Below are 27931 nucleotides of genomic sequence, written 5' to 3'. Positions count from 1 at the left end.
AGTCTCATTAATATTATTCATTTTTAAATCCAATTATTGTATGACTGCTCGTGACCTATTTCCTGATTTAAGTGTACTATCAAAACCAAACACATCATAGAGAGTGGAGAAACCTTTAAAGTTTTAGATGGATCTCAAGCTCCTGCAGGGTGCTCAGTCGGGAGACTTTGGTCTTCCAATCTTTTACCGCCTTCTGCCGTGTCCCCTGCAGGAGAATATTACGATCTAGCTTCTGTATCGTCCAGGTGAATGATCGCAGAGATTAGTCCGCAGCACACAAACTTCTGAGGCACAGCACCTCTCTGATCCCTCGTTACACCGCAGGTTTTTTCATTAACATCGTGAAGAACGTCCATATAAAGTCATAGTGGAAGCACATTATAGCTGGACATAGGAAGGAATTTATAATAGAAGAGGGCCAGTTGAGCAAATGTAACGATTAAAGCAAAAATTATCTGAAATGTTCAATAATTAAGAGTCGGAAAAAAGCCGTAAAAGTAGTAAAATAATCATCAATATGGATTTTTGTTCCTCTCCAGTATGTTGAGTATTAATTAAGTTGTCTAAAATCAACCAATCTTTCAAAAATAATAGCATAACTTTATCTAAATTAATATTATTATTTACTATTTTAATACTCAAGTAATCATTTAAGTTAGATTTCAAGAAAAAAAATGATAAAATATGACGGTTGCAGACTATTTAATGTGGAGATTTCCCGTTTTCCCACATTTGTATCATGTCTCTGAGCATTGGGCGCTGGTAGGACAAAAGAAGATATTTGAAGATGTTACCAAAAGGAGAGGAAAATAGTTATGGATATATTTTCCTCATAGAACAAAAAATAAATGTTCTGATAAAATGACAAATTGAGATTATTTAGATAATGAAATCTTGATAGCCCCAAACACCTACATCTATAAAGCCTTCCACTCAGACACCAACTAAGAAGACAAAAGGTCATACATATATGCAAAAAACACCTCTGTAAAAATATGTGCACTTGAATCATTGTGCATGTCTACTAATGACCACGACCATAACATAATTAGTATTGGTCTTCTTTTGTTGTCTTTATTAGGATCCCCATTAGCACTAGCATGAGCATTGGCTATTCTTCCTGGGGTCCTCACACACTCAAAACATACAACAAAATTAAAACAAAACATAATTTCATGCAATTTACAGTGAAATGAAGTGAAAACTAAAATGGTCATCCAATTAATTAAGTATTACTAACTTTAAAAGTCTAATTAGTCTGTTTCACTAAAGGGATACTTGAGACTTAACGTTTTTTAAGAGTTAAGTGTGATGCCTAAGTGCGGCTATTATAACTCAAACTGTTTCTGGGCGATAGAAACTCTTCAAAGGCCAGCATTGAAGACTACAAAAGTTAAAAAAAAAGATGATATTGAGCATTCCTAAAATAGTTTAATCACATGCGGTCAAATGCTAATTCACTGAGCAATTTGAAAACCGATGAGACACTTCAACTTTAAAAAAAAAAAGTAACGGCAGCAAAGATACTTAAAAATAGACGTAATGCATGCTTTCTCCTTCTGGGTTTGGTCAGTGCGCATGCTGCTGCATTTTGAATCATCTGCCTTTTATCTAAAGCTTTCTCTGGTAGATCGAAACAAAAGAAACTTGAACACGTCTGTAAATGGTAAAAGCAGAATATATACCTTGTGGGAGTTACTCAAAATAACTTTGTGACATTTACATTGTTAAATTAATGTGGCGCAGTGAAAAGAGTTTCTGGTCAACACGTCACGAACACTCTCTGGCGCTGTGAATACACTGTAGAACTCAGTTTCCATAATTACATACTGCTGGATATTCTGCATATAGTTAAGTAGCAGGCTTTCATACATCTCTGCAGTGAACGCAACTGCAGCCCTGAATTAAAGTATTGCTAAATAAAAGATATGTTAGTCATCAGTCACTTTATATTGTCTCTGCTGCAAATGTCACCTTTGTCACTTTCCAAAAATAGTGGGTGCATCTCTCAGCAAACACTGTGAGGGTGCTAAAATAGTTTGGCTAAAAGTTGTTGAGCTCAACTTTTTACTCACAGCTCCTGGAGCTTCGTAAAAACAGAGTGAACTGTCAATCGGTCCCTTAGGTCTTTCTAAAAGGTGTCATGATGCGAATGCCCACAGAGGTCATGATACTCCCAATTCTCCGGCAGTACAGGAAAACGTCTCATCCAGTCAAATGTCACTTTGAGCCCTCTGCTCTGCTTGACCACCCCAAAGGCTTTTCGGACTATATTGGTTTGGCCAGAAGAGCCGAATCAATCACAAAACAAGGAGAGCTGCCAAAGCCTTCTTTCACACCCCGACACTGCAACACTCACTGCCATGTTGAGGCTATTTTGACATGGTCTCAAATGTTACGGACATCAACAGGGACAGCATGCAAACGCTGCAGGGCGTGTGTCTGTCATGAATACGACCATGAGAAGATCGGAAAAATATCAAAACGGCAGAAGATGTTAAAAGATAAGAGATGAAATATTTAACGACACTTGGACCAAAGAATCTATTAAAATGTTTTAATGACTAATTTATGGCACACTCTATAACAACCAGAAAAGTTTTACTGTATGCGTAATGAGCTTCTTTATCTGAAGCGCTCCAACGTCAGGTTCAGTGAAGTTTACATCAAGTGGCGCTAATCCAGATGAGGGAGAAAGAAAATCTCTTTGATGGAACAGATCAACACATTGAACTAAAGCACAACACACACAAAGTTACCTCCAGGCAATGGGAGATTAGGGAGAGAGCGGGAGAAAGCTGGAAAGACTGAAGGAAAGGGGGGTGCAGTGGGGGGGGGGGCTCGACCCACCAAAAGCTGCCAGTGTCAAGATTGCTGACAAATCGACCACCTTCACAGGGCATCATCTTCAATGCTAATACTAAGTAGCACAAATCAGGCCTTAGCTTAAAAACGCATATTTTTCTTACATTGGTGAATGTGAATGACGTAGATACTAGACAGAGCGAGAGACAGAAACATTGACAGATTGATAAAGATGAGAAATTAAGAGAAAACGACTTTGCTAAACAACACTAAATGTTTTGAGTTTTATGACTCAAAACCTATGGAAATGTTGGTTGACAGCACTCGACCACAACCACTATACAACAAATATATGCATCCACTTACAAAAATATATATAATAATGCTTTACAATAAAAAAAATACAAGTTTTCCAAGATTTCATTATTGTTCTTGTTCCAAAGAAAACATGATAGAAGTATGGTATTTGATATCATCACGACTCTGGAAAAACCTTCAGAACAGCAACTTTCTGTATTTTTCAAAGATCACTGGATTGTGTTTCAAACCAAAATAGATGCTTAACGATGGGTCTTAAATGTAATGATAATTACATGTCATTTGTTAGACGCTTTTATCCAAAGCGACTTACATATATTCAGTCCTGTGGACAATCCCCACAGGAGCAATTTGGGGTGAAGTGTCTTGCCCAGGGACACAACGACATGCTGACTGCAGTGGGACTCGAACTTGCTATCCCCTGATTTGAAGTCCATCATACTATCCACTGAGCCACAGCCATAATACATAATACATCAGAGACACACAACGGGTAAGTCCCAACGCCTTACAAACACTTCATGTTGGTTTTTCTTTCTTTGGCCATCCATCCCTTGATTTATTTGATTTGAAGCAGCTTGGAAATAGTTGTCCTTCCTCTAGGTGTGGCAAGTCACACAGAAAGCAGTAAAAGGTACAGATGGTGGTGGGTGTACCTGTATGGTAATCCTCAGATGGCTTGAGTAAAGAGAGGATGAACAGAAAGATTCACATTGTTATGTATAAATAGCTATGAGGAACGTTTTTTTTTTTCCCAACTCCTTAGTTGGAGTCTGGAAGAAAACCAGGAAGTTATTCCCACTCGCGACGACCAAAACACAGCTTGTTTAGTTAACCTTGTTCAGCCCTCTTCCATATGGCAGGATGAATCTGAGAGTACACGGTGGTATAACACGAAATATGGTCAGCTGGATTCACAGTGGATATAACGCCAACATCCAGATGTTTAAGTGAAACACCGACAAGACATGTTATACTACGACCATCTGTAGTGCTAACCTCCCACTAGGGAAAACAAATGCTGGCTTTGGAAGAGTCTGAATTTGCATCTCCAGCTATTAAAACTGCACTTATTCCAAATACAAACATGGATCCTGCCGAGCACAAACATTGGAAACTTTTAACTAATATGTGCATGGATAAACCTATGCATGCACAAACAAACAATGCACCCAACACAAACTTATCCAACAGATTGAGAGTTGGCTCGCTTCCCACAGCTTCTTCATGACAAATCTGAAGATGATGATAACTGGCGCCTGGGAAAGCATTTGCTCCTTAAAAAGGAGAAATGTGAACATTCAGCTGTATTTCCAAAAAGCAGTGGCGAACCGTCAGGGCCTTCAAGGTATTCAGAGAATACCCTGGAACACTCAGATAAAACAAACAAAAAAATCGATTTAATTATATAAATAAAATGTATATAAAATGAATAAATTATTATCGTATCCGTGTTGATGATCTGTAATATTACGTGTTACGTTGATTTGTTTGTCCTTCTCCGACCATGCTCTGCGCATTTCAGTGGTTTTGTGTTAGAAAAGAAAGCAACCAATCAGATCTTGTTCTGGGTCTCTGGGTAGAATATCCTTCAACAAGGTATTCTACATCCTTGATTGGATGCCCTGGCCGTTGCACTGAATGAGAGCGTACGTTTGGACTGACAGTTTGATCAACCAATCATATATTGATTTGTAGCTAATGGGCGTATTCTTTCAGAGTTCCCCTCGGCTCCAGGGTATTCTAGAAGGCCCGCTAGTTAACTGGCTCGAGGCAGAGGATCTAGATGAATGCGACGAAGCAATTCATGCCGTTTTATTGTTTTTAACGTTGAAATGACAAGTGCAACAGGTGAAGATGAAGTTGTTGCGGAATTGTTGTGAGTACCCTTTTCAAGACGACAATTCAGTGAAAAGACGGACATTATAATGCAGCGGAGGGGGGGGGGTGTGTCTACAGAACAAAGTCTTCATTTTTTGTAAAGCACTTTGAATTGCCTTGTGTTGAAAAGTGCTATATAAATAAACTTGCCTTGCCTTACAGAAGGTCCAGTTGTGATAGACACGGTTCGCCACTGCCAAAAAGATACAGGCATAAATGTATTATCCATCTTGAGCGTAAAATTAACAAGCTGTGCTTCATTTTGACATCCACAAGCTTTCATTTTCTAATGATTGAGGTGAGAAGTTGCAAAGTAAGCGTTAAATGTAGTACTGGATCATTGTTGTGGTTTGTGCCTCCAGCTTCAGCTCTTAATGAAATAGATGTGTGAAACTTTTCAAGAGGCATCTTCCATTTCACACACACATTTCATTAACCTATAGTTCATTCATTATGGCTGTGGGTGTGGAGGAAAGTAGCAGCCCGAGATATAATTGTGTTATTGGGGTTGTAGGGCTGTGCCTAATTACTGGCTGAGAACACAACACAGGCACTTAGACATCAGTCTGATGGAACAAACCACAATGGCTTTTGACAAGAGCTGTCCTCCCTGCAGTTTCAGGATAAGACATGATAGCACAGTAATTCATGACTCATAACAGCATCACATCATCTCCATAGCATGGAATTTGACATAAGGACGTTGAAATAAGTCGACAAGTTTTCTACATGCTCAACTGAAAGACCAGATATGACAGCGAGCAGCTAAAACTGGAGAAATGTTTTAAAAGAAGTAAACATTTAGAGTTATTTAAATCACCACGTTTAGGAAATCCACAGCAATTTGTCGTGGTGACGCTGCTGTAACAGAGTGGTTATGAGAACATGCACAGAGTCATCCGGCTCCGGGCCACAGAGCCCTCAAGGGTTTTATTTGAGCCGTTTGCACAAACCTTGATAACCTGAAACTGGGTCTCCTTGGCGATAGGATTTTAAGGCTCTATTATGCTTTTAAGAGGTTCCCCTTTCCTGTAGTGTGTTATTTAGATTTGTGTGCATGTAAATGGTCTGCAAAGGCTACAATCCCAAGGTTCCCTACAGAGGGAATTTCTCTCCCAAACTAAAAAGTAGAACTAAAACCTTAACCTTGTTAAAACCCAGAACATTACATATCTCCTGGATTTAGACAAGGTCAATGTGTGTTGCTTTTTTGAATATCGGACATGTTTACACTATACACCACACTATCAATACTCGGCACTTCAATAAAAATGGAATGCTTTACGTTAGATGGTGTGGGACTGTATCAAAGAAAGAAAGTAGGGCTAGTATGGCATATAGTATAAACCATACACAGTATTGTAGAGCATACTGATATACCACATTCAGTGCAAAGGAAGAATGAAAGGCCAGAAGCCTCAATATTTCAAACGACATTAATAATACATGTTCAACAACTTCAAATTCAGTTGAAGTTTCTATGTAGAAAAAAAATTCTATTTCTTTCAAAACTTAAAGCCTACATTGTGCTTATGAGTCTTTAAATGAGTCACAGCCCTTTTCATTCTATTCGTGTAAAATCAAAGTGCATGGCCTGTCATGAACAGCGCTTATCCCACAAGTCAGGTGAAGCCGAGACCGTTTCTGCCACCTGGCCTCCCTTATCTTGTGGCCAACACAATGTCTGACTCATTGCAGCTCTGAAAACTCCACATTTGGAGCTCGTTGAAAAGCGCTTTGGACGAGACATCCACAGCAGCATATTTCCCTCACAATCAAAGCTTTACAAAGGAAGAAAAGGAGAGGGCCGACGCTTGAGAGTTATCCTCATGAATATCTGGCAGGGTTTTTTTTTCTTTATCCTCCTGTCGACAGCTTATCTGATTCTTATAAAACCCATCCTTCACTCGTGTGTTTGTCTTTCATGGAATTGGCTGGAGATATCTTCTACACTCATTGACCTTGAGAATTGTTTTTTTAAAGTGTTTAACTGTCCTCAAATTCGAGAGTGAATCACTGAACAATCTATTAATTTATTTTTTTCCTAATGTAAAGGACAAATAAATGGGAAAAACGGTCATTAAAAACACTAAGATGTATCTCTCTGACAACACCTCTGCAAAGCTTACCAGCCCAACAGATTCTGGTGTTGAAAATTCAGGCTAGACTAGTTTATTTCCTCCCTGCCATTTTTATCTCGCTGTTCACATGCTGTTCAGCGTCCATTTATCCGTGGCAGAGGGCTTCTCCTTGGCAGGAGCAATCACTTTCAACAACAGTCCCCGCGAATCAGAGCGACGTGTCGCATCGTTCCAGTGACAACTAACGACTACCAATGTATCTGGGCTGGCTGCCAGAGCGCTGGGCTAGGAACAGCCGGGGGGGGGGGAGGTGGGGGCTGCACGAGGAGATGATGGTGGAGGTGGGGGCTGCACGCTCCAAGGAGACAGAGGTTTAATTCACATGTAGCAACATTAAAACCTCACATCACATCAGTCAATAAAGTTCCTTACACATCATGTTTCGTGAGATTAAAATCATCTGCATTGAGAAGCTGACTGATACTGTGTGTCCGGAGGCCGTAGTCACAGAGTACGATAACCCCGGCTGAGAGGGGGGGGGGGGGGGGGAGCAGAGACATGGGGGTCATCTGATTCATCCAACGGTCAAGCCCTCTTTCCCCTCCACTCCCTTCTGCTCATTTTGTATTCCCAAGGTCAGAGGGGTCCACAAAACTTTACATATATATTTGTTGGCTCAGAGACTGAGAAAATAAGCACACTATCACCATAAATAAACACTAATTGGTGGCTAATTTTCTTAGTTCTTGGCTGGTTGATTCATTGCCTCTGGGCTAGCATGAATTATTCATCCAAGTGGCAAAAACCTACAAGGCACCGCATTCATTATGCTATCATGCCGAGTAATTCCAAGGCACTGACGGCTAGTATTAGAATAATATGCATATTGGGTATTATTTTTTTTTTTCCTGGGGCATTGGCAGGCAGTAATAGCGCTTCCGTTGGCAGGGAGTGAGAGAGATGCTACAGCCCTCGTGGCTGACAAAACCCCCTTGTTTTGTCAGAGGATTGAGCGAGGAGGGGAACGAGTGTTTGGGCGCTGCCCTGGTGGAGAGAAAGGATTAAGCTGTGTGGTCGTGCTGCAGGGTGGCGCTCTGAGTAGCCAGGCTGTTATCATGTCAATCCTCCCTCCCGTGGTACCCAGATCCGCCCGGCCCCCGTGACTCCACCAGAAGCACCTGGCCGGGCCACAGGGAGCTCATCAGCCTCACCACCGCCCCCCCCCCCCCCCCCCTTGGGAGCAAGGCTGCATCGCACTTTCTGCAAAGTCTGGCTGACTGCGGAAGAAGGGCAACTCAAAGGCATATGTACTGTGAGGCTACAGGTTCTGTTTAAAAGGTCCCCTATTATACTGTTTTTCAACAATAGCTCAAAATACCAAACATCCCATAATCCCCTCTGTTTCAGCCCTGTTTCAAAAGTGCTGATTCTCTGTCTGTTACTTTAGATGAAAATAAGGAGCCCCTCCCCACGCCCCTCTGAGAGATTTGGTTAAAAAGATCACAATGGTGCTCTAGGAGGAGATTCAGGTGATAAGGGGGGGTACCTTGGTTGCTGATTGGCTAATGGTTACACAAGCCAAACAATCATTATGACATCATAAAGTGGCAAAATCTGATCAGCTCATTTTCAGGCAGGTTTTTATATAACTGGATCAGGACAAAAAGAGAGGGGGTCTTTTTTCATGAAACTTTAAGAATCTCTTTCCACAGAGGGGACATGTTGATGTATTAAAGACATGAAAAAGTGAATTTTGCATAATGGTGACCTTTTAAGCTTTCCTACCCCGCCATCACATCTAGATCCCCATGTTTTTTTGTGTCCACAAGTTTACGGCGACAGCAGCAGAGCGAGGGCGATGAGTCGGGCAATGCATGGTGAAACAGAAATGTCAGATCAGAGCAGGAAGAGACTGTTAAATGGCAGCAGGCGCCTGGCTGAGGTTTCCGTCTTCCCAAGTGTTCGCTGTCTCCGCAGATCTGTCTGTGTGCCGGAGATACCCAGCCTCCGGAGGCCCACGCCATGACCTCAGGCTATGGCAACATTAGGGTGAGGAGAACATGCCACGAACACGCCGGGGCTACAGCTGGATTTTCTCTACCATGTTGATAACTCAGCCAGGACTAGACGTTTCAAAACAAGGATTTACGTGGTGATTATCTGGTTAAAATAGTTTAAAGCTGGCATTATTCAAAGGTTGAAAAGTTAGATTGTAATGGTTATTTCTGTAGATGCAACCCGTTTCTTGATCTTTAAAATATAGACAGTGGGTAAAACAATACCTTTGTAAAAAAGTTTGACCTTTTCACCAAATTTAGAAACTAAAGTACATGTTTCAAACTGATTTTGGACTAAACAAGTTCCCTCCATATGCAAATCTCAAATATGGGGTTGTCATGTGCTGTAAGAAAAGTTGGGTTTTTTATATTTTATATTCACTCCACCAAAAATCACCAAATGGGCTGTCCAAATCATCATCTACAAATCATCCAAAAGCGATTGAAGCAATTGCTATTGTTTAAAATGTTAAACTGTACCTCCTTGTCTTTCAAGTGACAGATCCTTAAAATTACAAACCATCACGATCTTACCAAATTGATTTTGGAGGTTAACCCCTACTGGCAGGATAGGAGTCTGTAAAACCTTGTATATTATACCTCTCTCTCCCTCAGAGGAGGCAGTATGCACTGAGGACAAAAACATGGGATTATTGCAGCCCGTTAGCCATGCCTGGTATCATTTAAGAGATCTCCAGTCAATTTGTCATTGTTTTGGCACCAAAATTCACTCGTTTGTTTCAGACCTCGCAACAACAAAATGTGATCTGTCTAATAGAGCATGCATGTTTGGAGGAATTATCTGTATTGCAAGTGTTTTCCTCATTATACCGAGTATCAGAGTATGGGCTGCCAGATATTAGGGGGCATTAACATCATGCAGGCCCACTGAGGTGGAATACAGCCGTCTCTGAACGTCATTTTACATCACATTCATTTCAAGAAATTAGACAACAAAAGGGCTCTGTCAGGTGATTGGCTCTGTGCTGTGAGACTCTTCTCAATCTGTTGTAACAAGTTGCTACATCATGTGATTCGAGACATTTTGTATCCAAGGAGAATTATGTCTGGACACACAAATGAGGAAGGACAAGATTCCACATCCAACTGTTTCCTTGAAAATCATGCCTGCAAGACAGCTTCTGTTGACTTCCTCCTATGAGAGCAATAGTGTAGAAATATTAAATGTTAAGCAAATCTCTACATATTCCCAAGTACATGGAAAAGATGTTTAAAAACGTATTAACGGCCAACGGATAATATCCCTCCTGGAATAAGGGGATTGGCAGAATTGGAGCAACTTGGGCGAAACATTAATTAAGCGCAGGGTCTGAATGCTCCAGCTCTGCAGCCAGCAGATTGTCTGGCATTCAGTCCAACATCCTCGCAAAGGGCCTTAAAACAGGCCTCGATGCACACGTCGAAAATGTCAATGCCTATCTTTCCTATGATAACATATAGCGCTCTTTTTAAAAACATCAGCGATGCACGACCAAACTATTCAGACAACTCCATCTTTAACTCTCGGAGGGCAAATCTTACAAGCCATGACAGAAAGTCACACACTGCTAGAGTACAACAGTAATGAAAAATGGTGATGGAATCTAGATAAGAGGGATATCATAAATCCAGAGGCAGAAACCAAAGGTGAATTTTCAGAGTAAATGTCAGCTCCTCCCACAGGAGGATAAGCCTCTATGCCTCGCCACTGTCACCGCGTGAGTGTATTAGTATGAGATAAGGTGCGCACATCCGAGGGCGTCCCATTTAATTTCTGAAAATAGTACCCTTTTACAAGTGTGCACGATGAACTTCCACCTCGCCGTGCTACTTATAACGATTAGAATGCAATTTCAAAAATGGTCTTCTTCCACGACTCTAGATAATAGTCCAATGAACCCACAAAACAATGTGACCCACTCTGCTGACCCTCTTTGTGGAGGGGAAATTGCCTCTAATGACATGCTGTAGCACAGACGCATTAAAAAGATTTCTCTTTCAGCTTTGCCAATTGACACATCTTCAGAAAGAATTCTCCACATGCAATAAATATGGCACCCACTGTACCAGAGTCTGGCAAAAATCCATTTTCGCCCAGAGCAATAATCTTGCATCAGTCACTCTAAGTCACAGTGTCGTACCTTGTCGTACACAATTTGGAGGGTAAAATAACCTAATTTGTTCTATATTTTTGCAGTTAAGGAGATTATGTTCAAGACATATGCACAGCTGGGGCTGCAGCAGTACACTTGGGCATTTGAAATTAGGAACCATCAAAGTAAAACACGTAATTATCTCAGAGAAAATGAATGTGCATGAATGCATTAACAGAAATTAATAAAACTAATCCGAATCTTTCTCTCTTTTTTTTTTTAGTCAGGTGCTCCTGGAAAAGCTGGACAATCTCTGGGGATTTCTTTAATTAAAAATGTGACACTAAAGCTTAGACCTGGTTATTATTAATCTCACTCCACCTTCGTTTCATCTTCCAGCCAAAATCACAGATTTTTCTGTTGTCGCTGCCGAGGAAGGCGCCAATTACAACTCATACATAATCTCTTATGTATTTTTTCGCCTGCTTTGATCTCCCCATGTCGTCGAGGACAGCCGGATCACAGACTTGGGCTAGATCTGTCGCAGAAGGAGAGAAGTGAAGTAGAAAGACATCTGATTTGTTTTGGTGTTTGTCAGCCCATGAGCACAGAGGATGTTTGATCAGGTCATTACATGTGGGGGTCTAAAACAACATGGTCAAAGCACCCGGCTCTTTCATCGCGATCTTGTGGGACGGGTGAGCTTATCGCCTCTGATGTGAAGCAGTGGAGATAGAGGATAGACGGGGATTGGAACACCTTTTAGTCTCTGGATTAATCTTCCTTAAGCTGCGAAGCAATCGCTCCCTTACACAGTTCTTTAACTTAATGGAAACGCTGGCTATATGTTAAAGTGGTTTTTCATAATGAACTTTTAAATGGCTTGTATAATTCAGAATTTCACTGACAGATAATGATTGCTGCTAGAAAAGAAATGGGGCGAATAAGGCCCATCAGTATGAGCATGAGAGCGGCTGCGCAACACAACTCTTACTGTACCTCATTTGCTATTACTCAAACATAACATTTGAGTAGTCCCCTGTGGTCCTTTCCGGGGCATAAACACAGCTGGGGGCATGACAGATAGAGGCTGGCTGTACTCTGCCCCTCCTACCAACAGAGAAAGGTCAGCTTTGACACCCGGAAGCAGCCCTTAAGCTCTGGTTGACATAAGCAAGTCAAACTGGCTCTCTGTGAGGCGGCGTCAGATAGCCAGGGCGGGACAACCTGAGGCCGCGCCATCCAACACGCTGTAAAGGTTGGCTAATCCAAATGACAAACTAAACACATTAACACCCCTCCTGGTGCAGATATTTATCCAGGTTTTGAGATATGTGTGAAATGTCTGCGGCTTTCCTTTTTCTCTAGATAATCAATATTACACAACATATTCTGTATTACTTCTTTTAATAATGTGTTTTTTTCAAATGTAATGTCAGACGAATATTGATTTAAAAAAAGGCAATAAATAATATGTTATCAAGGCTGTACAATACTAGAAAAAACTGCTTTTTTCCCCCATCTGTAATATATTTTTTTAAAAACAGGATTGTATTATTATATTTTTTCAAATGTATGCTTAAGTGGCATGGGTGGCCATGAGAAGCAATTACTCGCCAATGTAATGCTAAAACATATTGTGATATCCACTCTAATGTTTCCAAGGCTGGAGCAGAAAAATCCTAAGTGTACATTTAGTAAGGTCGCATAATTTAACTTATTAATTTAAATTATCTCCTATAAAAACACTCACTGTAAGACCTCTTTTATCGAAAGCACAACTCCCTAATGTTACTCAAATACATGTAAAGAAAAACATGATAAAACCAGGAAAAAGGACACTACCAAGAACAAAATCCGCCAAGGTTCATCACTGCCAAGCCTAGTTCTTTGAGAGTGAGAAAAAAAGAGGAACATTTTCCAAGGTATAATGAAAATGGAGAAGATTGAAAGGGAAAACTCTGTTGAGGAGAACATGTGGTAACGGCAGCTATCTTTGCTCAACCAGCGGGGAGTTTCACATTTGCAGGTTTTTGATAAGAGTGTAGGTGTTCCCTCCTTCTGTGTGTTCTGCAAATGAGCATGACAGACTTAATTTAATGGTGTAAGGCCCCGGACCCGCTGTCTTCTCCTTACGCCTTGCCCGTCTAGTTCCTGCCTCCCTCATTCCCTCACGCTACGGTGTCACCAATTAGCCAGGGCCCAGGTTTCATTAAGGCATCGCTGCTGCTGCTGCCTGCCGCTTTCTGTCACAACCCTGATAATAAGCCTGGGCTGGGGCTGCTACCTGACACACAGGGACGAAGGAGGAAACCATAGCACACACACACACAGCACGAGATGCCAACACCAGCTACCACACACACATCCGGCTGCACACTTGTGGACTGCCGGACACATGTACTATAAACACAGTCTATGTGTTAATGTGGATAGACGCCTACACCCACGCATGATTGGCCGCAGATTATCTGTCAAGGCTTGAGCGTCTTTTGTTCAGATAATTATAGAAATGAAAGCTGAATGATGAAATGTAGAATAATAGAGAGCAGGGGGAAGAAATGCGAGAAAATTCAGCGTGTTGATCTCAAACTCAAGTCATGGTAGCCATGCCATTTTTTATGCATGAAACAATGAAATAAAACATGACCACCAAACCCAACAGATAAAAAGATATTTTAACCTGGAAATGTGCATTTTCTAGTTGGTGTATCATTGGAAAATGTTCTATAACAGGGCCAAATGATACTAAACTTATGGTACAAATACCACTCTAATGTACACCAACAGTCTTACGTTAACTTTGTCAAAATTGTATCATCTGCTAAATGTTTACAGATCATTATTGACCTTCGAAAAAACAAGTCCATTAAGAAACTGTTCTCCGCTATCAATGCAAGGACCTCAGTTTTTTAAGATGCAGACGAGTAGTGCACATGAACATTTTTAAATTTGAACAACTAAGAGTAAATAACAACTGGGAACACTGTTGACCATAGCATGAAGACTATGATATGAAATGACACCTAGTAAATGGACTCGAGTGTTTTCTCATCTGGCAAAATGTTGATTAAATCCAAGAGTATAGGATTGATGTTTGTCAGATCAGAGCCTGATTGTTTTTGAAGCTTGGTGTCATGAACAAATCTCTGTTGGTACCAAAAAAAACGTTGACATTCAACGCCCAGCCCTAATTATGTTCACACTCCGTATTTCTGAGTCCAGTCCCACAGCAGCATACTGTACACCGAGCGGTTTCCTCAGTACTTTCAGCGCAGCATCGCAGCCACTGCACTGCTACTCTGACAGTTTGGAGAAAGCACAGCAGGGGTGATGCCGGGGTGAGGTTTTCCCCAGGGAAAGTCACCTGGTGGGTTGAAGGGGAGAGATTTTCAGACCCACAGGTGCTGCTGAATATTAGTCTCACTGCGAGAAGTCTGGGCTCATGTGACTGAATTATTCATCCTCTGAAGCCGGGCCGTGTGCCTCTGCCTCTACAATCCTGATCTGCACTGTTTGATGCTGCTGCAACTTCCTAGCAACTCAAAAAGGCTGTGGAGCCAAAACTGACATGTCCAAGGCAGGCATGGGAGTATCAAAAAAATGCACAGATATTAACACTTAATTCTGCTCTCGTTCATATTCCAGAAAAGTTTGCCTAAAATTAACTTTTTTGCAGCAACATCCTGTCCATTAATGTCCATCTGTAGTTTAGTAAAGTTGAAGAAAAATGCCTTCAGTATGGTGCCGTTCTCGACTAGAGGAGATTATTTTATTTAATAAATGATTTAATTTAAGTCATCAGGCTGACATGGACATGAGGATGAATATAAGATCTGGCACTGAAATGATTTGTTGCCTCATCTAATGCGATGCAAAATAGAGTTTAATACATGCTCAGAAATGCTGCGTACTCTCAAAGGCAACCCAAGCAATTTGTTAAATGACTTGTAATATACACCTAACTGACTAAATGAGAAATGTGAGAGATATTGATTTTTTTTAATTGCTGTTAAGAGGTTGACTTGTTGCAAAGAATGAGAAATTCTTACACAAAAACTTCAAAACCTCACATTCTATAGAAGAGCCTGGCCAGTCGTCACATCCGGTGGAAGTTTTCTGCTGAAATGCAGGGAATTCTACACTTCAGGACAAAACAGCTGTGTCTCCTTGTGTTTTATACTAGCTAGCATCACGCTGACCGCTATAGTCTAACTATTTACGCAGTTTGTAGTACAATAACACATTTTAGAGCACAGTAGCCAACACCATAGCAAAATGGAAAAAAATGAAAACGATAAAATATGCTTTTAATGTGAATCTTGTCCCCTGCTCCTTATTATAAATGTCTATACTGCCGCCCTTCAGCTGAGGATCCTATTATGAATAATGCTCCATTTAGAGATCTATAGGGACGGCAAAAGGGAATTTCCCAGTTAGCCTTGGGAATTGCTCAAAGAATAGTAGAACAGGGAAAATATGTGTTTGCATTTGAGGACAACCATTGCTTCAGCAGTGGAAATAAAAAAGATATCCACTCTTGAAAATGATTCACATTGTGTTCAGAGACTTTTATTTGTAGTTCTTGAGGCTGTAGTGCAGAGAGACAATTGGATAAACTCCTTTTAAAGTTAAAAAAAGCAAACAAATTAAGACTTCACTTTAATAGCTTCCATGAGATATTTCAAAAAAAGTTAATTGTGTTGCAACTCGTTTATTTAGAGTGCTATTTGTCATGATACAGTGGCAGTGGAACTGATGATAACAATCCAGAAAATCCAACTGATGCTAGAGGCGTCCTACATTAATTACTCCTTTGCCCTGATACCAATAAGTCTAAGACATCACGTTGAACAGAAAGCATCCTCCCGGGTAGCGAACTACCATTACAATCAACTTGTCAGATTTGCACCGGTTTGTTTATTCAGATGTGCATTATTCCAAAAACATGTGTTTTGAACTTGTGTTTCCGTTCACAATGCACCCACACTTCTAATGACTCCTGTGCCCTATAATTTCTTAAGCGCGACAAAGTCTGATTACAGGGTGGGAGTCAAGCTTCAAGCCCAGCATCATCTTTTCCGCTTATTGTTTGTGTTTGCTCTTTCTTTAACAAGGGCCCTGCAGCTGTGCGTCTCAATAGTCGTTTTGGATGAAGCAGTGTTTAACACCAAAGTGATTTAGTACAACAGATCGCTGCGGTACAGCCCATGGCTACAGATTTGCAATGCATTGTTGGCTCGGAAACGCTGGCAAATTGAACAAGGACCGTGTTAAAAAAAACTGAGCGATGGACTGATTGTTTTTGATAGTCGAGCAGTTAGCCAAGATGTCCCCAGAAAAGCCATTAATGCACTTGTCTCGTCAGATTTCAGTGAGTTAAGAGACTGTCGCAAGGACAAGTACAAGTGAAGTGAGAATTTATGTTGCGATAAGACACACGGTTATAAATAGTGATTGACATTCAAGGAAAACCATCAGATAATTCCATTCCCACAAGCTGCTTCCAGTTTCAGGGCATAAAGAGGCTAGTCACATCATCATCCTCATTTACCAACAGTTCATCTTTTCTGCTACACTGACACCCCCCCTCTGGCTCCGACAGCTCCGAAGTGACCACCCTGTGCCGTGCGGAGCGTACAGTAATGCCATTAAACCTTTCCCTGGGGAATCAGTCACGCAGAGGTTTGAGCTTCGGGGCCAACACAAAAGAGACCCATTTGAAAATGAGCCAAGCCCAGCCTGAGGAGGTCAGAGGGCTGTTTACAGAACAACAGCCTCTTATCGGCTGTACGCTTCCCAGAGGAGTCTCCACCGCAAACAGATAACAGCCTGCAAATAGGCGCCAGAGTGTGACCGATAGGAGTATAATCAGGTACGTTCTGCTCTGCGAGGGAGAAGTGGAGGACAAGGGTGGATAATGGTGTACTCAACTGTTAGCGGTGAGATCCTATGCGAGAGGATACAGCTGCATTCAAAAGATAGAGAGAAGGTAAAGACAGTTGTGCAATATGTCCCTCTCTAAAGGCCATGAAAGTGTACATGATAGTTAATTTTTTCACGTCCTAATAACCGTTATTCAACACGACCACTGAGAGCTAATTCATCCCCGGGGAACGCTTCATTATTGAACAGTTAAATGGTCAATAAGTTCAGCCAAGGCAGCTTTTTAGCACAAGGGCAAATAGACGGGTGTAAAAGCCAATGCAAATAACCAGCACTCAAACAAGGGCCTAATGCATTAATGACTGCATGACGTGCGCTAATGTGACGGCAACAGATTCAGACTGACAGTAATGGAGAATTTTGCCGCTGGTTATACTCATAAGGCCCGGACTGGGAGAGGAGGAGGAGGAGGAGGAGGGGATGTACACCTGCCTACTGCCTAAGCCTTGACATAAGCCTAATAAATAACAGGAGACAAGGTGAAACAGTAGTAGCAGCTCCCCCTTCTCTTCCTCCTCCTCCTCTTCCTCCTCTCACTGCAACCACCTACACTGCCACCAGTTGTGTGAGAGCTGCAGCCTACAGACAGCTTCCTGGCACCACAGAGTCTCCTCCAAGTTAGCGAGTGCACTTGTCCCATGAAGGAGGCAACTTGAGTTATTCATGAAATGACACAAGTAACTTTGCACCTTCTCAGCGAGGTGTCTGCGGCGTCGAAAGCCGTGGCAGGAGCTTTATTTGACAGACTTGAAATTAAAGCTTCACGCTCGAGGTCAAGGCTATAAGCTCACCTGAGCCAAATATCAAAGTGTGCTCCATCAGAATCAATTTCAGTCCACATTTAACAACGGTTAAAGGTGACGATGGTGAATAGAAACTGATTGAACAGCGGGTTTTGAAGATAAAGAAGGAATGTGACGGGATCGGGGTCAATCTAATCTTTAGTGTTAAACCATTGGTGCAACTGCCAGTCATTGGACACATTTCAAATAAAAAAATGCTTTCAAAATGTTAATAAAAGTGAGCTGACATCGATACTGGTACGCAGAGATGAGGCCTTACAATACATTGAGCAGATGCACAGTAATGTCCCGATTTAAACTGCCTTTCCTACTCCTCCCCCGTTCCCCTCCCCCTCCTCGTCACCATTAATAACAATTGAGACCCTTGGAGCATTAATTAGTGAGATTTTCCTGCGTGCCTGGACTCTGAGCCACCTACAACGAATGCAGACTCCGGTAAACATGATGCGCTGCATAGTAAGTTGTTTTTCCACACAAGTTTTATTATTTTCCTCAGACATGCTGATGAGATCACAGAATTGTTCAGGCATGCCTTACAAACACACACACAAACACTTCCTCTCTCTTGCAAACACTCCCCTCTCTGTCTCTGTCTCTCACTCTCTCTCTCTCTTCATTAGGCAGCCCCCTGCGCTGGCCTGTGTGCGATTCATTAGCTTTTATCCTCTTCATTTGAAGAAGGAGCTGTGTATAATTAGAGCATCTCTGTTTGTCCAGCATCCTTCACACAGTCACATCTCAAGGCCAATTACCATTCCGTTACAGAGCTCCCGGATAACAGCCACATCAGCGGCCTCAAGAGCAAACTTCAAACTATTACCGCCTCTCAAGAATATAAATAAAATCACTTGGTAATCAACAGCTAATGATTGAATGTGGAGTGGCACTCCAGGGATATGAAGATGAACCATATTGGTAGACTTTGACTCACTTTCTTTTTGCTTTAAAGTGCCCGATATGCCAGCACTTAACCAATTTCCATACTTACAGTGCAGAGTGAGAGTAAAGCCGGTCGGATAAGGCACTAGAACCCCCCGTTGACAATTTACTAGCGGTATTTACTCGCGGTACCGAGGTGGGCGGGCGGTACCGAAGTGGGCCAGTCGAGAGTCCCGGGCTGATTTTTAGTCCCAGTCCGCCCCTGGTTGTAGCTCACGTGTAATGAGTAGACAGCATGTTAGTGGTCTTAAAGAGTAAAGGCCACATCAACATCTAACAGGTACAGTCTTATTTCAAAATACATTTACATTATGTGCTGCAAATTATAAGCTAACTAGTTAACCATCCACTCGCCTGCTGTGCCCTTCAATTGGGTTCTACATAGTGAAAGGGCTACACCTTAAGCACTGTTCATCTGCTTGAGTCTTAAAACACCTCCAGATTAAAGCTGAGAGTCAGGAAGACCTCAGTCATTTTAAATCCATGTGCTTCAGTGGAGAGACAACAAATAATGTGTCACTGTGCAAATAGACTGCACTTTCCATTGGTACCTTAAGCCAAGTTCTAATACCACTTTTATTAAATTTCAGTCAGAGGAAAAGGAAAACGAGATATAACATTAGATGTCACACAGATCCTTGATGGAAACTACTATTAACTAATGTGGCTTATGTGAGTAGAGTTGTGTCAAACTCTTTTAATTAAGTTTCTATAGGAGATTTCTCCTGAGCTCTAGTGATATTACCTTCTGCGTCCACAAATTGAAAAAGTAAACCCTTGCTTTCTCTTGCACTGCTATGCATCATCAATCTGTGAACATTTTCTCGGTAGTTATTCTGTGATGAGATATTGTTGACTTTTTCTGGCGTGTCGACTTCCTCAACCTCCCTTAACTGCTTCTTCAGTTGCTGATTTCCAACCATTTCCAAGAATGCCTCGTGGCAACTTCCAGAGAACAGATGCTGACTTCTCCCATCGAAACAAAGCTGTATAATGCGTCAAGCTGCGTGCCCTTCGCGCACAATGCAACATGTTTTGTTATTCTGATATAATAAGTCTAATGGGGATATCAAAACATTAGATATTCTCCTTGTATAGATTTCATTTCTCAGTTCTTGATCTTTCATTTAAAATTTTTAAAAAAGGCCAATAGTTTCTGACATTAGCTGCAGATGCTTGATAGCAGATATTGAAAGTAGGATGTTCTGGAAATATTTTAATGTCATAAAAATAACAATTTATGGCAACACTATGTATTTGATTGGGTGTTTAGGGTGGAATTTCCCTTTAAGTGCAATGTTGTTTGTTATTGGGTATAAAACTGAGATACACAGAAATCGAAAGGTCACATGTTAGAAAGCAGACAGCAGTGATTTTATTTTTCACTCATAGTATTACGATAGACTTCTCTACTCATGAAAATGGATAATACACTGTCAGTCTTGCACTTCAAACAAATACTCGGGTCAATACAGCAGCACTTAGTATTAGCAAGTTCTTAAAGTTATGTTTTAGAGTGACACACCCCACGTGTCTACCAGCTATGATCAGTCTAAAGACAGCCCTCAGCAGACCCTTTTCTCGGAAAGCACACATGTACCCGCAGTGTTTGAACAGCTTCAGTAAATCCATGCGTTTCCACCGCCTTCATTATCATCATAATAAAAGTGTCTGAAAAGCAAAGTTACAGAAGAATGTAGACACCTCACTTTCTGCTTTGTACTATCATCAATCACCATGGAGCGTTTTTTTTTCTCTGCCTCAACATTGGTTGAAGACATCGAGAAAAAGGGAAAAAAAGACATGCATATTTAATTTCATTCTCCACTGGCTCAAACAAAGAAAACTGCCACCCTTCAGGACACCTTTCGGGAAGTCTCTATTAAATCTCAGTTAGCTAGGGGGAAAAAGAAACATTTCATAAGTGAAAAACTTTATCTAAATTGTTGCCAGACTTCAAATGAAGTGCTGTTTATCTTCCCCAGCCGCCAATGTGTTGTTTTACTCCTTAGTCACCGCCTGGATGGCAATCAGGATCGGTCAACCAGCACGCTATCAGCAGCAGTCACTCTGCAATGACAAACTACAGCACTACACTCCAAGCATGGGCATTATTCTCTACACACGACTCGCCCCTATCAGAAAACAAGGCAGGTTTTATGGCTGCTGGAAAAGGTGGCAAACATAAAGCGCACAGCTCCCTGGAATTTAATGTGCTCGGGGAAAAGACAGAGTAGAGATATCAAAGGCCAGACCTTCTTGGAAGGAAAAAAAAAAGAAGCGGTTCCTCATAATGTATAAAACAGAAGCACTGGCCATACAACACGTGATTAATAGTGTAGTTTGCTTTCTCTCTGAACCTGGAGCATCCAGTGGGCATTGTGGATGCAACATGGGGGGGGAGTTCATTTATACCATGCCACTGAGAGCCCATAAGCAGGTGCATAAACAAGTTCACAAGAAGGAGACTAGATGAAACTGATACAGCGTGATACTGATTATGGAGTTTTTTTTATGCGTAAATTAAAAGACCACCAAAGGACTGTTTCTCTGTGATCCAATTGAGGCTGCACAGTCACAAGGCGCGCTGATGTAGACGGCTACTCTGGTTACCTCAGTGATCTAATTATCACATGAGCTGTTATCACATACTTTCCATAACAAATGTCCCGAACCACATGCACAGGCTCAAATGTTGCCCGCATCTCACCCATCCTTGTGTGGCTAATCCGTCACCTAGCCAGAGAGAGCAACACACATGCAATTGATTTTCCTCCTGGTTTACATATTTACACACACACTCATGCAATTAGGAGCGCATTTATCGATGGTTTGGGCACCGCTGGGAGCCCTACAGTGCAGCCCACTCCAATAAATCTCCCAGTCCTGAGGCTGCCAGCGGGCAAGATTGATGAACCTCAAACTAAAATGGACTGGGAATACTTTGAGCTGCAGGGTAAGAGTTCTCACTAATATTGACCCCTTTGCATTCTGCTTGATTAAAACAGTTTATTTATAATGAAACCTTTTAATATATAATCTGTAAGTCTCTAAATATGCCAGTACAAAGCAGTGATAAGAAAGTGGGGTTGCATAAATAAAACACAAATATGATTTATTTAGCAGTTAAGTTGTTTTGTTAAATCAGAGTGATGATCAAACGGACATTTTGACACAAAGTTTGCAAAGTGCATCTACATTGTGATCTATGTGTCTGACTCTCGGTCCTCCTTCATCATCTGGGTATCATATTATATGTGTGCCATGCTGCCCCCAACAGGCTCTCTGCAAAATGCATCAGTTGTATGTTGAATCCCACAGCATCCAGCTCTAACTGAAGCCACACTTCCCACAACAACTTCACCTCACACACAGCTTCCTCAGGGGCTAAGCAGGATTTTAAATCAAACACATTCATAGGGAGGCCATATTTTTGCAACAAGTTTTTAATGGAACTCTGATTGTATTGGCAGCATGGATCACCCTCAGACTGGGCATTCATTGTCTTTATTGATTGGCATGAATACAGGCTAATGTGCCTTTTTCCACATAGATAATGCCATTGTAAAGACAGAATAAATGTCCCTTTAGGGGCTACATTAGAATGTCTAGTCCCCTTGAGCCATCTATGGCCATTACAATGACTGTGAAAGTCTGCTCTATAATTTCACTAATTTAGTCAAATCCCTATCTGCTGCTAATGAACTTTTCTTTCTCCACAAAGCTTTGAATAGACTTATTCCAAATGAAGGTGCCCTTGTATGAATATCATTCATTCAGAGTAGGAGTGCAGTGTTTGTGTCTGAAGTGTGCAGCAACAATCAGTCATTCAGTGAAAGAACAAAGTCATCACATTTGCAGTGAAACTCCAAAGAAATGTTACGAAGCAAACACTTTTCAGAGAATTACAAAAGCTGTATTCTCAGTGCAAGGTCAGTTCAATTAAAAGTGTACTTGTATACAAGTTAATTTATTAATTAAAATAGCTTTTTCAATGGGGACCGCAAACAGAGAGCTCTACAAAATATGAACTATATATGCATGTACTGCAATGCAAGGCAGCTATAAAAGAGAAAAACAATAAAGAGAGGAAGAAATGTCGTATATAATTAACAGTATGAGGGATATGGCATTATGCATACAAGTATAACTCTTTCAGCACCTAACCAACCAAATTAGCTATAATTCAAATTGAGCATTTAAGGTAGGGAACTTCACTTTGAAGTGACTAACATTATGTCACTATGGTCAAAGGCAGGGACATTAAAAATTAAGTTCACTGGCAGTTCACGGAGAAAACAATGAGGAAATCTCAGTGTGGCTTATCGCCTCGCCGTGCAACCAATAGCGGACCAGCGGACAGTGAATCCCTTGAGGTTAATCACATTAGAAAGCAACTTATCAAGATAAAGTTAGACACAAAATAAACACATACACTAATTTAAACATGTGCCCATGTCAGCCGTGACAAGCGGCGGGGTTGATCCCGTAGAGGAACGCACCTGCTGGTTGCGCACGGCGGCACAAAAGGTGACAAACATTTCATGAGTGACAATGAAGCAGAGGCTAATGTGGCAAATGTGAGTGGAACTAATGTTAAGATCTGACTTATTGCCACCTCCATATAACTTAAATTACTTGCACGCTGACATATGCTCGAATTTACGCCACATACATTTGTTAAAACGAATTGTGACCACAAACATTAGGAAAAGCGATCTGAAATGCAAAATATCAGTTGTAAACTTAACATTTTGAGTAAAATATTAGACGAACTAGTAGAAAAACTGAGTTTAAGTCCTTTTCCCCTCAATTTCGTCTCTCGTTTTCGACATAAATCCGGACTGCGCAGTACGTGCAAACATTTCCAGGTAATTCTCCTTACCTTTAAAAACTTCCCCTTGCGCGGACAACAGCAGGGTTATTGCGGCAAACAAGCAATTGATAACTTTATCCATGTCGACACAGCCGTGGTAGCGTTAACCCCCAGCCGCGGGGTTAACTGGCAACTCTTCTGTCTTTTAACGTAACTTGAATCCTATACACTTTTGAGGAGTGTTCAATCTAAAGTGTCTTCTCCCTCTCCTCCGTCCCTGTGCTTGCTGGCGGGCTGTGAGGGGACTCTATCGCCGAACACGGCTGCTCCTTGCCGGCTTGCTCCACACTTGGAGGAGGAATGTGTGAGTGAGTCCTGATTCCGGAATTACGCGTGGATTGAGTGGTGGTCCGGCAGCTCCAGAGCAGCGGCTGTGATCAGCGCGCTGTGTGGCCGGTAGAGGGCGCGTGTGACAGGCGGAGGCATCTCCCGCACCTGACCGTCCTTCTATTGGCGTTTATTGGGACCAGCTGTGGAGACTGGAGCTGAGAGAAGTAGTGCAGTTAACCCGGGCCAGGTAAGAACCTGACATCATTCATTTAAAGTAGTGATACAAAGTTAATACTCAGAGATCAATCCGCCAAAAAACCGAGAGAAGAAGAAGAATGCTCAGAGATACTGCAAATGATCTCCTGACATAAGTATCTTATATTAACAACATTAAAAGGTTGTTTTAATGTTTATATTGCCCTTTAACATTGTGTGTTGCTGACAATTGCTCTACTTCCTCATGGTCTTGGGTTCTTAACCCCACTGTTGTATATGTAAACCTATAATTGCCAATGCTGGTATTTCAACTACTAATTTCTGTGAATACATATTTTATGAGGATCTTATTAAAGCTCTTCTCTTTGCCACAACTTGAATGTGAACATTAGCAAAGGGTGACTTCGACCTAAGAGCTCTAAATCCCTGTTATGACTTTACTGTTAAACCCCATTATTAAAAAAAACTAATAGACATATTTCGATTTTGGGATTAGCACTGTGGTGCTATTAAATATACCTTATGGTGAGATTATTCTTCAACTGCTGTCTCCAAGGTAAAACAAACACAAGCTTTAAACCTCATCTTTAAAACCCACCTGGAAAATAATTGCTTTAAAGGGCTTAGAGAAAATTAAAATGAACAATCCCATTATATTTAAGCATACTGCATCTGCTGATGTTGATCATGTGATGTGAAAATCCAGAAAAGGCCAATGGACCTTGTGGTGAAATTGTTTGGTCAACCAAATTGGACATTTTAAGACATTATCCTCCTATATCTAATATGACCTGTCATTGAGTGTACTGAAACAATGGCCTTTTTTCTTGGATAAGCACAAGTACATTTCTTAACAACGTCCACTGGAAGGTGATTTTATTCATTACAATACTGAATAGGCTATATAAGCCTTTTTCATGCTCAACAAGGCACCATATTTTAATTAATTCATATTTCCTTAAAGTCATTGCTGTTTTCTTAATCACACTTGTTCGTCCTCTCTGATCAGATTCAAGCATTGATCATATTAAAGGCAAACCCTGACTGACCTTCAAGAGGACTTCATTGGATGACCTGGCAAGACAAAGCCATGTCATCACACACATGTTTTTTTCAGCCTCAATGAATTAATTATGATGCCTTACTTAAATATATACAAATATTTGTCCAGAATTAGTCTTATCTGAGATGACAAGTGCAAACAACCTCAGTATATTCTCATAGCAATATCAAACAAAGAGATGGAGAAGCAACTAATGACAAAGTCAAACAATGTCATTCCCTTATTGTTTTTGCATGCATAAACACACATGGCGATTTCACTTGTACAGCAGTTTTCACGGCTAATTAAAATGCAGCCAGATTGACACGGGTCTACATTTAGTCTGAAAATGACCTTGCGTTGTCAAGGATATACGGATCCAGTTGTTGTTTTCCTTCATACAACAATGGCTGTAGCATTTCATAGAAGAGTCACATATGTTTTTGTGGTCTTAAGGTATTGTCTTGGCTGTTACCAGGAATGCATGAATACCAGCCTGAGCAGAGTTGTCATGGGACTTGACGAGAATGTTCACTCCTCCAATTGGATGGAAGAATGAATGGATAGCATCATTGTCTGCACTGGTGAATACAGAGAGAGAGAGACAGTAAGTGTGTTTGTGAGTGTGTGATTGAGGGCTGGCTCATGAAGACATGTTCAACAAATGTATAACAATATCCCACTCCAGTGTTTTCAAATCTACTCTCATAGAAATATCAGATGAACTCAAGTAGCCTTCTCCTCAATCAACACCATCCTCCTTGTACCAAATGTGTTTGATTGTAGTTATTTCAAACTGGATTTGGCATTAAGGTAGACATCGTTACTGCAGTTTCTTTATATTATTTAACTGTCAGTTTGGTCACATTTGAATTTGTAGGGCTATTCCTGACCTATATAAAATCTGATTATATGCCATGTATCCATTGCATTTAGTTAACAATTATAATTGTATTTTAACCATTCATCCATAACTATAAGCTAACAATGTTGACCAACTGGGCCTATCTGTTACATTTTATGCTAACTATTTAGACAAATTATCACTTGATAATTGTTTACTTATTTTAACCTTCTTTTTCAACCATTTATCCATTACTTTTAGCCACCTATCTACCAATTACTTTAAGATAATATGTGTTTACCTTTTTACCTACTACTTGGCTTACCATTTTGGATTTGTCTCCAGCTTGTTTAAGCACTTTTATCACATCATTGAGTTTTTAGGTGTTACAGACAACTCAATATATAATAAACCATTATTTGTATTTTGCCATATTGATTGAGCTTCAGAAGCACTCTACCCTTGTCTAGGAATCGCTGTATGTGATAGCAAAATCAAGCCCATCGAGCAGGTTGTTGTTGATTTTTTTTTTTTTACCCGGTAACCTTTCACAAGCTTACTTTCATCACAATCTCAAAGCAAGACACTGAAACGCTTTGACATTACTCTGATTGGATGAGAGGAAGTGCCTCTCAAAGAATCAAAAGACTCCATATGTAGGACTCAAAGGTTATGACAGTGGCCTATACTGTTTCAGTGACACACTGTTGTTGATTTCTAAACAACACCCTGAACTTTTGAATGGCTGATATTGACATTTCATCGTGGAGAGCCGCCACTAAATCCTTTCTTGCTCATATCACTCCCTGCAGGAACAGTTTGAATCAGTTAAACTTAGGAATGACAAGCTTAATAACACTTTGTTGTAATTGACATAAGTGGTAGTATAATGCTGTTTGTCAATAAATGCCAATCACATCATCCAACGTGAGGAGTCTCAGTGTGACTGAATAAATCACAGATTTTAAACTGCACTAAAGAAAGTCTCATTAAGCCTCTCCTCATGTGGCTGCCAAACAGCACAGATTTTAACATTTAATTCCATTGTGATTATCCCGTGCCTTGATTGTCAAAAGCTCAATACGAGATTGATTAGCTGTCCTTCATTATGGGAAGTCATGAAGCTGGTGCCAAACTGTTTTCCAAGCTCAGGCTTATGAATGCAAAATACCTTTGAATGAAGAACACGGGTGCCAATCTGTGCTCACCCAGTTGTTATATCTTGCAGTGTCTCATTATAAAGCAAAGTTATTGGAGCATGCAGCAATTAAATAGGATCAGCAAATGCTACAAAGCCTGCTAACTGCAGTCATGTGTGATCCCTGGTGTACAGCTGACCACTAGTGAGTGAATTTGTGAACGGTCCGTCCGTTCAGTGGAATAAGGTGATTTCCAGACTGCAAAGATTCACTTTAATTAATTGGGAGAGTGGTTTAAATTACTTCAGTGGAGGTCACTGTTTGGAAGTCAATAGTGGAACCTTGACTGTACTTTGGTTAGTAAATAAAATAAATAAACATTTAATTAAAGGTGGGGTAGGTAATTTTGGAGAAACCAGGGTTGCGGTCGGATAGTTTAAAAATCAGCTCCTAAATTCTAACCCTATCTCCTATTCCTTGACCTCTGAGTGAAACGTCACGGGGTTAAGGGATAGTGGATAGGAGAATTCAAAAGGACTTGTTTGAGGAGAAGAGACTGCGGTACTTTAGAGAATCCGAATGCACTTTCACTATCCGAGGTGTTTATGATGCGTCAGCGGA

General features: G+C 40.9%; 1 protein-coding gene across 1 annotated transcript in view; it reads right to left on the bottom strand.

Moving 5' to 3' along the window:
* Positions 1-24240, bottom strand: part of LOC117541869 (receptor-type tyrosine-protein phosphatase mu-like) — a 164405-nt gene extending 140165 nt beyond the window's left edge. Inside the window, 1 exon segment of the mRNA XM_034209138.1 lies at positions 23809-24240. Coding sequence (XP_034065029.1) covers positions 23809-23881 — 73 coding nt within the window. The 5' untranslated portion in view covers positions 23882-24240.
* Positions 24241-27931: the final 3691 nt, after the last annotated feature.

Source organism: Gymnodraco acuticeps, unplaced genomic scaffold (genome assembly GCF_902827175.1).
Source record: "Gymnodraco acuticeps unplaced genomic scaffold, fGymAcu1.1, whole genome shotgun sequence".
Lineage (NCBI taxonomy): Eukaryota > Metazoa > Chordata > Actinopteri > Perciformes > Bathydraconidae > Gymnodraco > Gymnodraco acuticeps.
This window is presented reverse-complemented; position numbering and strand designations above follow the sequence as displayed.